General features: G+C 37.6%; 1 protein-coding gene across 10 annotated transcripts in view; it reads right to left on the minus strand.

Annotated features, from left to right (window-relative positions):
- The window catches only part of TRAPPC9 (trafficking protein particle complex 9), a 480,517-nt gene that overhangs the window by 260,484 nt on the left and 205,163 nt on the right, over positions 1–14,870 (minus strand). For all 10 annotated transcript variants that reach the window (XR_004244481.1, XM_032134195.1, XM_032134121.1 and 7 more), the window contains one exon: positions 8,578–8,731. Coding sequence is in view for 9 of the 10 variants with exons in the window: in XM_032134195.1 (XP_031990086.1) it covers positions 8,578–8,731 (154 nt within the window). In the remaining variant the exon portion in view is untranslated. The remainder of the gene's footprint in view (positions 1–8,577; positions 8,732–14,870) is intronic.

The following is a 14,870-nucleotide window of genomic DNA, read 5'->3' on the forward strand; positions in this document are numbered from 1 at the left end:
AGTTGTTATCTTAAGAATATAAAAATTTAATTCCACTGAGGAGCGTTAAAGTAAAGGTAAAATATACTTGAACCATAATAAAACACGAGGGTAAAAAAGTCTGGGAGCCGCAAAAATGCAAAACCTTTAAGTATGGATGAGAATTCAGAATGATAAATTAGGAACAATCTGAAAGCAAAAAGGTTAAAACTTGATAGGGCAATAGAAAACAGAACAAATATGTGGTAGGATAGCCCTGACTGCTGACTTAGCGCCAGTTCCATGGAGGTACCAGATGTTGGACAGTGACAGTGTCATTACTGAGGGCAGACATCAGACCAGAACCACAGGCACAGAACCTGCAAGCTTCCCTTTCTGCACTGTATGAGCTCAGAAACAGGCCCAGACTGAAAAGAGAAAAAATGAGAAAATTGTTTTTACTCTAAGGACAGTGAAGCACTGAAATAAACTGTTGTGAACAGAACAATCTCTTTTAAAAGGGTTTCAAAATAGGGTACACAAGTGCTAAAATAAAAGCATAGGCAATATCCAATGTCATGCAAAGACAGTATTACCCATTTAAACAAATTAATAATAATTTCATGTGATGAGTCAATCAAGATTTATTTTATTTTATACAAATAATTTAGATTTATTTGTAACAGGAAGAGGACTGGATTTCTTTTTTCTAATTCCCTGACTGCAGAAAGGCACTGAATTCACAGGGTTTGGAAGCACATGTCAGCACCATCTTGTATCAGCCATGTGTCCCACCATAATTAAGGAATAAGCTCCTAGTCAGATTCATCAAGATTTCAACCAACTACTCCAAAAGTACTGGAACCATGGTCCTCAAAAATACATGAAAAAATAAAAGAATATCTGAGCTTTTATAAACAGCTTCTAAATGTGATCAGTCCCTTTTCTGTAAACTCTGGAAAGAGACAAACATCATTGGACTGCTGAATATATATTCACTTGTGTCAGTTGAAAGAAAATTAACAAGCATTGCAGATAACTAATTTCTACGACAGGACATAATCTTGCAGGGACGCCAGGAGATTTAAAGAAAAGTCTTGAAAGCTCAGAACAAAAGCAGATCTGAAGTGATTGAGACTCAAGAGCTCAAAGATGATAGAAGAGGAAAATCAATACTGAGTACAGGATTCTTGCCATTATTTTTTAAAATATTCTCATTATGCCCTGAAAAATGTCATAAGTAGCACTTTTTTTTTCTCCTAAAGAGACCACAAATAAAGAATTCACAAACCCCAAAGAGTCTGAAAGCTGTAAACACCATTAAAGAAAAGCATCTATTTGGAAAACAGAAGACAGCAGAGTATCACCTTAGAAGAGTGCTGCTGCTGAAAAATAAGACTCAGAACACCAGCACAACTCAGTATTTTCCATAAAACACACTAGAGGGTAGAGAATAATTTGAATTACTTCACAGAAACAGCAGATAAATAATTCTGTTATCACATCTTTAATCTAAGGACTATAAGTGAGAGAAAACACTAATAAAAAGGCAGTATTTAAAAGATGCTTTAAAACAGAGTGGCTGCCATTAACTGTAACATTAAACTAACTTTACTGTAATTTACTTACAACAGACTCACAGGGGTGCCTGGAATATTACAAATTTTCACTGTTTAAAGCTTTGTGGAAAGCTTAATGTCTCAAATAACGCTATAAAATTACTATAAAACAGGTGTTTCTCCATTCTTTATTGTTGGTAAATGCTACCAAAGCAGATCCACGTATTCAGATGTAGAACATTCCCCCCAGAACATAAAACCACGGGAGGCAGTGAGGCACATCTTGGGTGCTGTGTCCATTTAGGGCTCCTCAGGACAGGAGAGACATGGAGCTCCTGGAGCAGGGCCAGCAGAGGACAAGAAAATATGACTAAAGGCCTGGAGCATTTCTCTTGCAGGGGAAGTCTGAGGGAGCTGGGCCTATTCAGCTTCAAGAAGAGACAACTGAGAGGGACCTCATCCCTGCCTGTCAGTGTCGGCAGGGAGGGTTCAGAACATGGACCAGGCTCTGCTCCTGGTGTCCAGCAATGGGAAAGAGGAACGGGCAGGAACTGATGCACAGAAGTTCCACCTGGACATGAGGAATCATTTCTTTACTGTGCAGTGACCAAGCACTGAACAGGTTGCCCAGAGAGGGTGTGGAGTCTCCCTCCCTGGAGATATTCCAGAACCATCTGGACACAATCCTGTGCCATGTGGTCTGGGATGGCCCTGCCCTGAACAGGGAGGTTGGACCAGATGATCCACTGTGGTCCCTTCCAGCCTGACCCATTCTGTGACACTATTGGTGGTTTTTTGGTTACACATTAAAGAAAAAAACAATCAAACTGAATGGCTCTTTGCAAAAGCTAAAAAATGTTTAAAAAAAAAAACAACAAACAAACAAACAAACAACAAAAAACGAAACGCACAAGGAAAACACCCGAATTGATTAACAGAGAAAATTACGTAATATCCCAAAAGGGCTTTAAGCTTTTACAGCCAAAATTTTTTGATAAATAAATTTCTTTATTCCATCACAAGCACCAAGCTTATTTTTAGCACACAGCTTATTGTCATCTCGTGGCACAATAAATTCTATTGACAGGAAATAGCTCAGTGAATGTTATTGTATGTTAAGCTGGAGGTTCAGGGTCTTATTTGTTTATTTGCCAAACAAATTGATGATATTAGTTTATCTTAGATACATGGCCATGGATTGTAGAACTGATGAGAAATTTCAATTTTCACAATTGTTCATTCTGTGTGAAAGCAAAATGTAACATTTAAATGGTTTAGCCATGCACAGATTATTTGACTCGTATTCAGGAAATGAAATTGCATTTGTCCAATGAGATCATTGAATGAAGCAGCAGAAGGGAGTCTGGTGGTAAAGGAGGGAAAGGCAAGGTTGAGATGCAACCACAGAAGTGGACTTGTTGGAACATAAAGCAACAAACACATAAAGGAATTATGTGTTCACATGGACCTACAGAGGGATCTGGATCATGGAATTCCATATCACTGATCTTTGTCTCCTGACCGTATTATCAGACAATTACATAAAATTGTTCATTATAGGAAAAATATGAAACTGAAAATTGCTACAAACTCATTATCTTGGAGATGAAAAGCAACCAAAATACGTGGTAAGAAAATATCAAAGGAACGAGAGAGAAAAGCTTAACTCCAGAGTTTGCCTAAGACAAAGCCTTTAAAAGTCAATGAAAGCAAAGGAGTTGAACAGGGGTTGCCAAGATACCCTTTTATTCTTAGCTCAAAGTCAAAGCTGACAAAAGACGCAAGTGTAAGAACGAGGATTTAAAATTCATTGAAACAGACTGCCCAGATAAACACGAGTACAGACTGCCAAGGTGAAGTTTGACCTTGCAGAATCTATCTGCTTAACCAAATCTCCACATGTTTTGCTGAGGTCTTGCTGCCATCACAAACCTGCTCTTCTGTAGGAGCCAGATTGCTGACCCAGGCCTCATTTCCTACAGTCAAATCTTTGTTATTAACAACACAGGCATCAGCCAGGACTCAAACAGTAGACTTCCAGCTTCCAGCACAATAGTTCATATTTAACAGTTCAAGATATTTTCATCTGCACAATCAAATAAGCCTCAGTGGGGGCCTCAGAGCCAACAAACACACAATCACCAGATGCTGTTTTAAAAAAAATAAAAAACAACCTAAAAACCTAATTTTTCACAGTTGACACCCTCATTTCACATTTCTGTAGCAACAGATTGAATATGATATAAACTGTTTCATACCAAAAACCTAAATGACAGTCAAATGAACTAGTTATTTCCCCAGGGAAAACTTTGGTCTTTTACACTCTCTGATTGCCTCATGTGTAGCTGGGTACTCACAATTAGAACACAGTCTGTTATCTAAAATCTACTGCTTAAAAAAACAATAGGTTTTTAAAAATGGCTTCTATCTGGAAGTTACTTATGTTTTTTCTCCCCACAGCATCCCACATTTTGCATCCTAAAAAAAATTATTTTCAATACATATGTCCTTTGCAAATAAATGCAGGTGGAAGAAGGCACATAATCATAAAAAACAGCAAATGTTCCTAAGTAAGACTTATACTAATTAAAAATAAATTTGCATTATTTGCACATTTTACTTACAGCAGTTGCCATATTCATACTTTAAGCTTTCTGCTTGATTATTATTCTGGTACTTTATTATTAAAACTAATTATATACAGTTATTTAGGGTCTTAAATAATAGTTATTTTTGTAAACAATAAGAAGCAGCATAGAAATGTAAAGAAACCTTTACTGATGTACAGAAGTTCCACAAGATGTAATATTGTCATAACTGAAGATTCATAATTATGATCAAGATAAAGTCATCAAAAGCTGAATAGACACAGAAAAATGATTTTCAATAAGAGTTATCAGTGATTTGCTGTCAAGCAATCACTTGAGATGACTCAAGCTTCTGTCTGATCGATAATAATTTCAAAATCCTGATTGGCTGCTTTGATGATGAAATACAAAAACATTCATAATTTTTATGTATTTGGAAAAGATGTCAGTGTTCACAAACCTAATAAATGAGTGGAACTTACGAAGATCACTGGGATGAAATGAAGAAAAGCTCCGAGTACCACCCTAGAAGGAATCAACAAATCTATAAATGAAAGTTGGGAATAATAATTCAGTCAGTTATGCTGGACCACATGCAAAAAAAAAAAAAAATCAATCAGACAATAGTTCTCAGAGAAAACATCATCTCTGAAACCCGGAAGGTACCATTTTCTTCTGTGAGAAACCTGACCTGCAGTATTGCCTCCAGCCTTGGATCCCACATACTGGGAAAAATAGAGCTGTACTGCAGAACAACATCAGCAATATGACTGAAAGAAAATGTGCTTTGAAAGAAATTTTGGCAATTAGGTTTAAATATGGAAAACAAAAAAAATGAGGAAGGGGCAGAAAATACAATTAAAAAAATGTAAGGAAACATTGCAAATAGGACAGACTTCTATACATCACAGATATTAAGGCTGAAGTAAGAAAAAAAGTCCAATTATTAGAAAAGTTAAAAAAGGAACATGATATTTAAGGTGGCACTGGAAGTCTGTCTCACTTTTTTAAAGGTTGTTTAGGCCAGGTTTAGAATATTTTCAAGAAAATGACCCCAAAATGTTACAGTCTCATTTCACTGAAATAGCAATTCCTTCACAGTACATTAGAAAATTTCTCTGGCTGCAATCAAACCTGGAGATAGGAGAAGATAGGGAAGGAAAAGGAGTTTACTTTTCAAAAGTCATTCTCTGACCCAGCCCTCTGCCCAACTGCACAAATCACAGAATAACTTATATTGAAAGGCAATTCCAGAGTCACTGTCCAGCCCTGTGCTCAAAGCACAGAAAATACTGAAATTGCACCAGGTTGTTCAAGGCATTGCCCAGAATTTTTTAACATCTTCAAAGATACCAATTTTACAGCACTTTTGGACAACCTGTTCCAGTACCTGAGCACCCTCATTGTGAAAAGGAATTTTCCTAGTATCTAACTGGAATTTAACAGTCCCCTCATGACACACCTTGCTGTCAGATGAACTTTGCTGACTGCTGTAACTCTCAGGCTTTGAGAAGGCTGCTCCTGGAGGCCCAGCAACTCCACTGGGCCAGCATCCTCTCCAATCCTGCCTTCCACGTCCCCAAAGTCTCCCCTGCTGAAGTCCAGAGTCATTATTCTCCCACTTACTCTCCTCACTTCCCTCAGAATATTGAGCTCCATGATCTCAGGACAACTGCAGCCAAGGCTGACACCAAACTTCAAACCCTGCAGCTGGATCATTTGTTCAAGGAGCAGATCCCACACAGCACATACCAAATCAAACCATCCAACACCTGTACACCAAAGTTGTCCTTAAGAGTACTCCAGAAATAAGCTAACCTGCAACTGGAAGACTTCTTCCAGTCGTCAAAGGAAGAGTTCATCCAGCTTTGCTTCTTGTTTGGGGGTCTGTACCAAATGCACAGCTCCTCACTCTGTTGGATGACTCTGTCCTTGGTTAAAAAGCTTTCAATTGTCTCATGTCTCCTTTCCTGCTAATTCCCTGTGCACACTCTAATTTCCCCTCCACATTCTTTTGCAAGTCCTGGTGTAAGCATCTGATGTGGGCCTTGGATCACACCTCAGGGCAAATTCTGTGATGTTAACTCACCTCAGCCCATCACTTTCCCATGTCATGCACACAGTCAGGAGAGAAAAGTTATCTGGGGAGTTCAAAGTAGCTCAGAGATGATGGATAACAAAGGGATCACTTGGCCTTACCATTCAAGAGATGTGCTAAAAGACCTCATCTAGCAGGAAATATCAGTAACTCTACCCTTTTGTAATTTTGCAAATACTTTTGCTCTCTTGGGTGCACTTAGGCTGACTCCTGAAGGAAAACAAGGCTAATGCAGCTGAACTACCCATCCATTTCTCTGCCCGTCTGTCCATCAGTAACTCTGCTGGCGTGTGTCTAATTACTCTGATGGGGGAAAATTATCTCAGAAACCAAGTTTCTTAAACTTAGCAGAATGGAGAGAAGACTATTTTTTTTTTTTTTATGTACTGGTTCACATCTAAATGTTGCTGCAAGAAATAAAAGGATTAAACCAGGATAGGTTCAGGTTGGACATCATGAAGAACTTCTCCATGGAAAGGGTTGTCAAGCATCAGAAGGGGCTGCCCGGAGAGGTGGTGGAGTCACCATCCCTGGAGGTGTTCAAGAAAGGACTCAATGTGGCATTCAGTGCTGTGGTTTAGTTGACATAGTGGTGTTTGGGCAAAGTTTGGACTCGATTTTGGAGGTCTTTTGAGGTCTTTTCCAACATTAATGATTCTACAATTCCATGGGAAAGACTAACTCTAGTTGGAACGTGACACCTGGAAAAGAATGTACACATTTCTTCAAGGATTTTTAAGCACATGTGAAACTTGTTGCCTTTCATTAATTAGATTAGTTTTAGTTCCTGGAATAGAGAGAACAATCACAGCAAGTATTAAAAACACAAAGTAATGGTTGCACTGAATGTAACACACAGAATCCACGCACTGTTCTACTGGTTTCTAAGGTACTGACTTTCATGTCAGCCACAACGGTTTTGGGACCAAAACTGGGGTTAAATCCAGAACACAGAATGGATGTAAACAGTGTTGCCCAGCAACTGAAAGGAGTGAGGCTGTATCTTTACACCTTGACAAAATGATTACAACTATGCACTCAATTCCAGTGTAAGAATTCATCTGTGCTATCACAGAATATTTATATCTTTCCATAACATAGATATTTTCTAAGTGAGTTCTGGTTAAATATTGACATTTTTGCATAAAAGGAGCTCTCTCTGAAATGTTGCTTGGGGAATCTGGACTGAACCAGGCACTAGGAATCTCATTTATGTCTCAAGCCTTGCTTTTGACAAATCCAGATCTGATTTAATAATCACAGGATGGTTAAGTTTGGAAGGGACCACTGGAGGTCGTCTGGTCCATCCCCCTGATCAAGCAGCATCCTCAGAGCACAGGACTGTGTCTAGGACAGCCCTTGAATATCTCAAGGGAAGGAGACTCCACAGCCTCTCTCTGCCATCCTGTGTCACTACTCAGTCACCCTCACAGTAAAGAAGCTCTTCCTCACAATAATTAGTAATGAAACATCATTTCAGATCACTGGATAAAAGTACAATTATAAGTACAAACAGATAAAGCATGATTTGATTGCCACTCTTCTCTCATCTTCTGCCACCCCCTATCATGTGAATTTGAAGATGATCTGTGTGAAAAATATAAATCTCCTGGGAAGTGCTGAGTACCATCACATGGCTTGGGGGACTGTTTGCTGTACAGAATGTTTCCTGAAGAAAATCATGAGAAAGTGTATTTTTGACAAGCCAAGCACAAGTTTTTTTTATAGAAATCACAAAATTTATAGCAACACCATTGGTTTATTTTAACTCTAAACTGAATGCAGTTTCTTATTAATAATCATAAGGCAATATTTTACTGCATTTAGAATTATTGTGGGGATTTTATGTTTAGAATGACTAAGTCATCACACAATCCCTGTCTAAGCCTTAAAAAGCTACCCAAGATTAGATACATTACTAAATCTATAAAGAGGACTTGCAAATAAATTATTCTAATATGTTCTGATTTACTCAAATTTAATTAAATATATGCAAACTCTCCAAATCCAGCTTCATGAATTTCTTCATTATTCACTGACTTGCTGTGGGGGAGAATAGAAAAATTTGACCCCATGAATCTACTATTCATCAATCCTAACTACACTTCCTCAGTTCCCTAAAAGCTGGGAAAAACACACAGGATTTATGACATGCTCAGTGACTCAGAAAAAGCCATTATAGGATGACCCAAGCATCGCCTAAATAATATACAGCACAATTAACCTTAAACAGTCTATAATTACGATAAGCTTCATAGTTCTAATTACTTTTCTTTTCAGTAACACTGCTGTGAAGTGAGTTGAATTATAAAATAAAATGTATCAGAGGGCATCTATTTATATACTTTTAAAGCAAGTATTTATGAAAGGATATAATTTTCCAGCAAATATCCAGCTTGCTGTTAATCTCCAGACCTCTTGCTTGTTGCCTTTCTTCTTCCAGCTGCTTTGCATTCGCCAACTGTGCCCCATCAGCTGGGGATTCTGGGAAGCTCTCAAAATTAAACTTGTCCACTTGGATAGCTATGCTGTAGCAAGGGAAAAGAAAGAAAGAAAAAAAAAAAAACCAACATCATCCTCACTGATATTATTTCTGCAGAAACTGCAGAGCACTGCAAACACGGGCACTACAGTATCAGTATATCGGCTTCAGTGGCACCTAGTCTGTAATTACTGATACATAAACCATATGGTTTATTCTACTGAAAACAGAAGTCTAAGCCTTTGATGGTAAAATGCTTTACAAATCATCAATCAACATCTCAATGACTTTGTGAGTGGTGCATAAGACATTTATTTTGCAGTTGCAAGTAGATGACTTTATTGTGGTTCTGTAGAGGTTCACCTGCCTCCACTCTTGGTAGGTGAAAGCTCATGGTGTGCTCAAGACTTGCTGATAAAAGCAACAAGACTGGGCCAAAAGCTGATGAATATACTATTAAAGTTGCTTATTAATACCAACCCATATAAAGGAAAGCAGAATATTATATATGAAAGCATCCCTGAAGTGAACTGTAACCACCTGGAGAGTCCATTGATTTCACAAGCCAACTTCCTCACTTTTCCTTGCAAAACTCAGGAAGGAAAGACAAAATAACCACAGAAGTAGGGCCTAAATGTGGCCCTTGATTTTTTTTTTTTTAAGAAGACACTTCCCTCCTGCTTTGTGCATCTTCATGAATTACAGACAATATTAATTTCAATATCCCAGTATAATTCATTGGTAGTAAATGGTTAAATAATTGCTTTATTAAATGTATGGTAAGGCATAAAAGGTAATCAAATTAAATATAGTACACTATAATGCATACTAAATACTGATATGTTAAATTAGAATCACTAATCTAATATAAAAGGGAATTTAGACCAGCTCACATCACATGAAATGTGGTTATGGAAGATCTAATATACTATGCTGCCAAAACAGCTTTAATTTCCTGAATTGTCTGAAATAGAAAAATAATTAGGGAAGAATTAAAATATATTGCTCTTGAGATGACTTTGCACTTAAGGAGACCAAGCAACAGCTTTGAAAACCATTCAGGATGAAATGCAGCTACAAACTGAAAAGGGGTCTGGGAAGGGCATTTCACAAAAGCACAAGACTGCTGTTATTCTTTTATCTATTTCTTCATATAAAGAGGGAAACATATTCTATGAGTTGCCAAAAGGAAAATACCAGTAACAAATGTCAACAAGAAAAGACCTTTGAAATCCCTTCAGACCAGAAAAGATTTTCTATAATTCTCATTGATTTAAAAGAATCTTGACCCTAAAAGAAACTGGGTGAAAATTCACGGCAATTACAAGGAACAATCTAGAGCTTGTGATGTTTCCTGTGGGAAGATGAATTCAATAGACCTTATCAAGACTGAGCAAAAACTGACATCTGAGAAGAAGCTTCTAAAGTTCCCCCTTCACCATTAGTGGAAGGTGGCCGTGCCCATGGCAGGGGGCTGGAACTAAATGGCCTTTAAGGTCCCTTCCAAATCCAAGCACTCTATGATTTTATGACTAAGAAGTACAAATACAGCACTCAGGCAAAGGTTTCTGTAAGCTACCACTTCTGCAGCCTGCATCTTTGCTGATCCTCACATCCCAAAGGCAGAGGAATTAATCTGTTCCTCTCCAAGGGAAGGTTTTGTTTTGGCTATTTTTAATGCAGCAAGAGATCATTAGAAGTTCTTCATTTACATGCAGAGTCCATCAAGTGCTAAGCATATTCAAAAGCTAAACATGAGCTACAAAAGTGTATCACAGGAACTGCCACAATCAAGCCAGAAATAAAGACCATAATGAAAAACACCCAGATACAATCTGAAGAGTGGATTCTGAAAAAAATTACCAGGCCTGAAACTATGACTAACAACATCAATTCTTACTGGCACTGAAGTATGATTTGATTCTGCAAATGCAGGTTTGGTTTCCTGGATTTTGCACAGGCAATGCACGTGGAAGACACAACTGGAATATTTTGAATTTCATTGTCTTTGTTTCCAAGATCACTCCATCCCTCTGTGGTATGTGAGCCGATGCAAACCCAGGACTTGATTTCTATTATATACTGAATACTGCTTATATTCTGACAGAAATACAGTTAGTTTCCTATAACCATATTTTAATAAATTGTCTTAGCTTCTGGACAGTCAGAAGTATTTAGAATCCATCTCCAAAAGGACCAGGAAAACAGTTCCCATCTAATTACTGTGTTGCACTTTTCTAAGTGATAGATATTCGAGAAAAATATTCTAGCCTAACAATATTTAATATGCAACTGCAGCATTCAGATTGCATTCCTCTGTTGAAGGATCATTGCTGGCAATATGGTAATTTTTGTCTGGAAATTAAATATGCATGTAAGCACTTTGTACCCCAACAGCCTCCAATAAATCCACATCAACTTTAGGAACAGAGCCTAGATTGCTCTTAACTGTTCATTGTGCATCTCTCCTTGAAGTAACTTTTATTAAACTCTAAGTTATGGAAAACTTTAGTAAACAGGGCTCTCAGTACTCAGAGGCTCTACTGTTTCCGAATCTTCTAACCATGTTTTTATTTATAATGTTTATACTGTATTTAGCACAGTGGCACCTCATGTCACATGAGAAGTTACAAAAACACCCACCACAACACACTTGCCAGCTACAAAGTGAAGAGTGAGTAAAAGAGAACTACAGAGAGAAAAATATCACACAAAACAGTACTATGAACACAGCAGTAGGTAGGATATATGAAAGCAATAAACAGATAAAATGTTTCAAGACTATAGTTCCTCTCAAAGTAAAGCACAACAAAATTAAATCCTTGCTCTTTTTGTTAAACTTATCTGCCTTTTATCATCCATATTCTGCTTCCTCTTGTGCTAAAAATATTCATTTCAAGTTTTGTCTCTGCATTTTTTATCTGTAATGTTACTTCAGTATTTATTCCTCAGCCTATGGAACACGTAGTACATGGGAAGGCTTTGCACAAGAATCCAAACAAAAAATGAATACCATAACCTAAATCAGTCATTCATCCTTAAAAATGTACCCCTACTCAAACTCAGCTCCTTCGCTTTCTTTTTAAATCTGAAGATTTCTCCCATCTCAAGTGATGCATTTCACCAGGGAGGTGTTAATGAGTGGACAAACAATTCCCAGAGCCAGCTGATGGAAGGAGAAAATGGATAAGCTGGACAATGAATTACAATCACCAACTAAAAAAAGTATTTTTTTCAACTTTTAAGTGATCTCTAGAGATCACATGGACCTCACCCTGAAGAAGGAGAGAGCAGTGAAAGGCAACCTTTTCAACATCACCAACTTTGTCACTGGGCTGTGCAACAGAATAATGAGACTGAAATGTATTTTAGCCCTAAAAAGCCATTCTCTGCTGTCTTCTGCAGTTACTTTGCAACCTGTTTCCTGTCAAGAGTTCTCTGCACTTCTCCCCAAATTTGTCCTTGCTTGTTGTGATATACAAGAATCTATGTAATCTATATAGGAAAAGGTAAAAATAGACTATTCAGTTTGAAACAGGCATTCAATTTATTGCAAACAGCCAGGGTAATGACGGTTCACATTGTGCAAGGGCACCTGTTCCTTGCCCTTCACAGTAATTATGTATCAGGGAAAACAGAGAAGATCTTAAAACTCAAAAGTTTAGAAATAAACTTGTGCCAGGAAGAGGGACTAGAATTCCATTTTAACTTCTTTGCCTCATGGGGAGCTATCCAAATTTCCTACTAGATGAGTTTTCAATAAATAATGAGATATTTGTTTGAAAACACTGCATTATGCAAAAAAAAAAAAATTAAATATCCAATCCTGCAAATGGAAAACAGGTATTGTTTCTCTCTGGCCATCCTTGTCTGAGCAGGAGGAGGAATAAAGTAACAACAGTTTTCATGAATAATGAACCAATTGTGTTTTGAAACTACTGGGTTTTGTCACGAAACGAGCCCAAGCTGTTGTGACAGCTCCTCAGACAACTGAGCATCGTTACAGGGATGCAAATTATTCAAATACAAATTAAATGGATGAAGAGGAGAAGGTCAGCTCATCAGCAGTGCTGATGATATGTCTGCATGGTATCCTCTCACATCATCTGTCAGGATGGTTTACAGGCAAAAAAGTGACAAACCTTCTGATGGCACTGACACCATCTCAATGACAGCCACCTGAAGTCCTATTAAAGTCACAGTGCAGAGCTACTAAAGGCACTGGACAGCTCATTTCACCTCTTCTCATAAAAAGAGCTGCAACTTTACTGGAAATCCTACCCTGCCCTGACAAAAAAATGCTCAGCAGAAAGGACTTTGCATGGAGGAAAATAACTTCCAGAAACGACATCATGACTGCTCCCCAGCCAGTGCCTTCCATATCCCCCTTTCCCAAAGCAGTGCCAGTTAAACTGAGCAGCACTGACAGCTTCACAGAAGTGCCATCTGGTAGAGAAAATTAATAGATGAAAAATTGAGTAAGGCAGCATCACTGGGGGTGCTGCAAACTCCTGCCTTTGTTCCTGGCAGGACAGTGGGCAGGTCCCAGGCACATCCCATCCCACAGTGACACATCTCAGATCGTTACATGTCCTCTTCTAAGAGTATAAATCTATAAATTGAAATTAATTATGTGATACTCTCCAAATAAAACAAGGTTAAGAACAGGCATGGTATTAAAAGAAAAGCAGCAATCTGCTCAACATAAGTAGATTTCATCTTTCATTAAGTAAATAAAACACTGCTGCTTAGCTTGGAAGAATAAAATATAGAGAGAGTCCTTATTCAATTATCCTTAAGAAGAAACAGTATAACAGGAAACAGTATAACAGAAAACTCTTCCTCGTGGCTAACTACCTATTTAAATACTATCATCCACAGATGAGTTTGCAAGCTGCTTCCAAAATGAAGCTGACAGGAGGCAGTTGGAGACTTTATTCAGTATTATGCTTCCTGTTCATCCTCCTTGCACATATAAAGTAGACAGGAGGGACCCTGTGCCAGACCACGTTATTGCCACTTATGCAAAATGCTTATGTGCATGAAGAGTCCCTGTACACTCAGTGATTTTAAATTTCAGGAAAACTTGAAGTGAGAATGATACTCTCATTCTCACATTCAAGAGGGAAAGAAATGCATAAAAGCACAAGTTTCCTTTAAAAACTTTGCCTGATTCTTTCATTGTGCAATCTCACTAGTAATATATAGCATTATGTTTCAGGTACACACCTGAATTCCACTCTAAATACAAGCCCTGCAGCTGATACCAAACTGGAAGTGATGCCCCACTATATAATAATTTACAGGCAAAGAGGGACCTGAAGAATCAAATCTCTTGTGAGATGAAGACATTTGTACCATTGGCTGGTAATAATAACGTAAAGCAGTGCAAATTAATATATACCTCATGTTTACCTGTAATTCTTTCACAGATTTAGAAGTACAACCTGTATTTCATTCACTACTATAAAATACAATTGTAAAATTTAGTAGCTCAAGTGACCCACAAGTAATGATCTCTCCTCCTGGCATAAAACTGACTGCGGAAAGAAAAACAATGGCTTTAATATCTGAACCATGCAGAGCAGAAGATAAATTTTTCCATTAATCTTGAGAAAGGTCAATTAAATTTAAAAATTTGCATTTAGAACTTAATTATTTATTTTAAATAATTGGAGAGGAGATAAAAGTCAAACTATAGTGCTGAAGTCTGCAATATTCAACAGCTTAGACTTATCTGAGCAACAACATTTCAGACTATAAAAAGTTAAAACAGGAAAGAATCGTTCCACTGGATATAATGTAATATTTGAAAATGGAGCAGTGCTAAGAGATAGTTGGCTACATAAATCTTCTGCTTAAATGTGATTATACTATGCGTGCTGGGCATATAGCTTGTTAATTCCTAACTCCAAATCTGAAAACCATAAACTGCAAATGAAGAGGCAGAACAATTAACTTCAACTTGCCTCTTTTTTCACTTGCCCATTTAAATAATTTGGATTCCCATGGCAATCACCATGCAGCAGAGATGTTAGCTACCTAAAGAAATAAGAAATTTAAAATAATAATAATAATGGTTATAGCCTACTTTATGAATACACCAATTTCCATAGGGGCATAAGAGACCATTAATCAATAGTCTTTCATTAGGAAATCTGGAAAAGCCTAAGTACAGTAATACT

The sequence above is a fragment of the Corvus moneduloides genome, chromosome 1 (genome assembly GCF_009650955.1).
Source record: "Corvus moneduloides isolate bCorMon1 chromosome 1, bCorMon1.pri, whole genome shotgun sequence".
NCBI classification, from domain to species: Eukaryota; Metazoa; Chordata; class Aves; order Passeriformes; family Corvidae; genus Corvus; species Corvus moneduloides.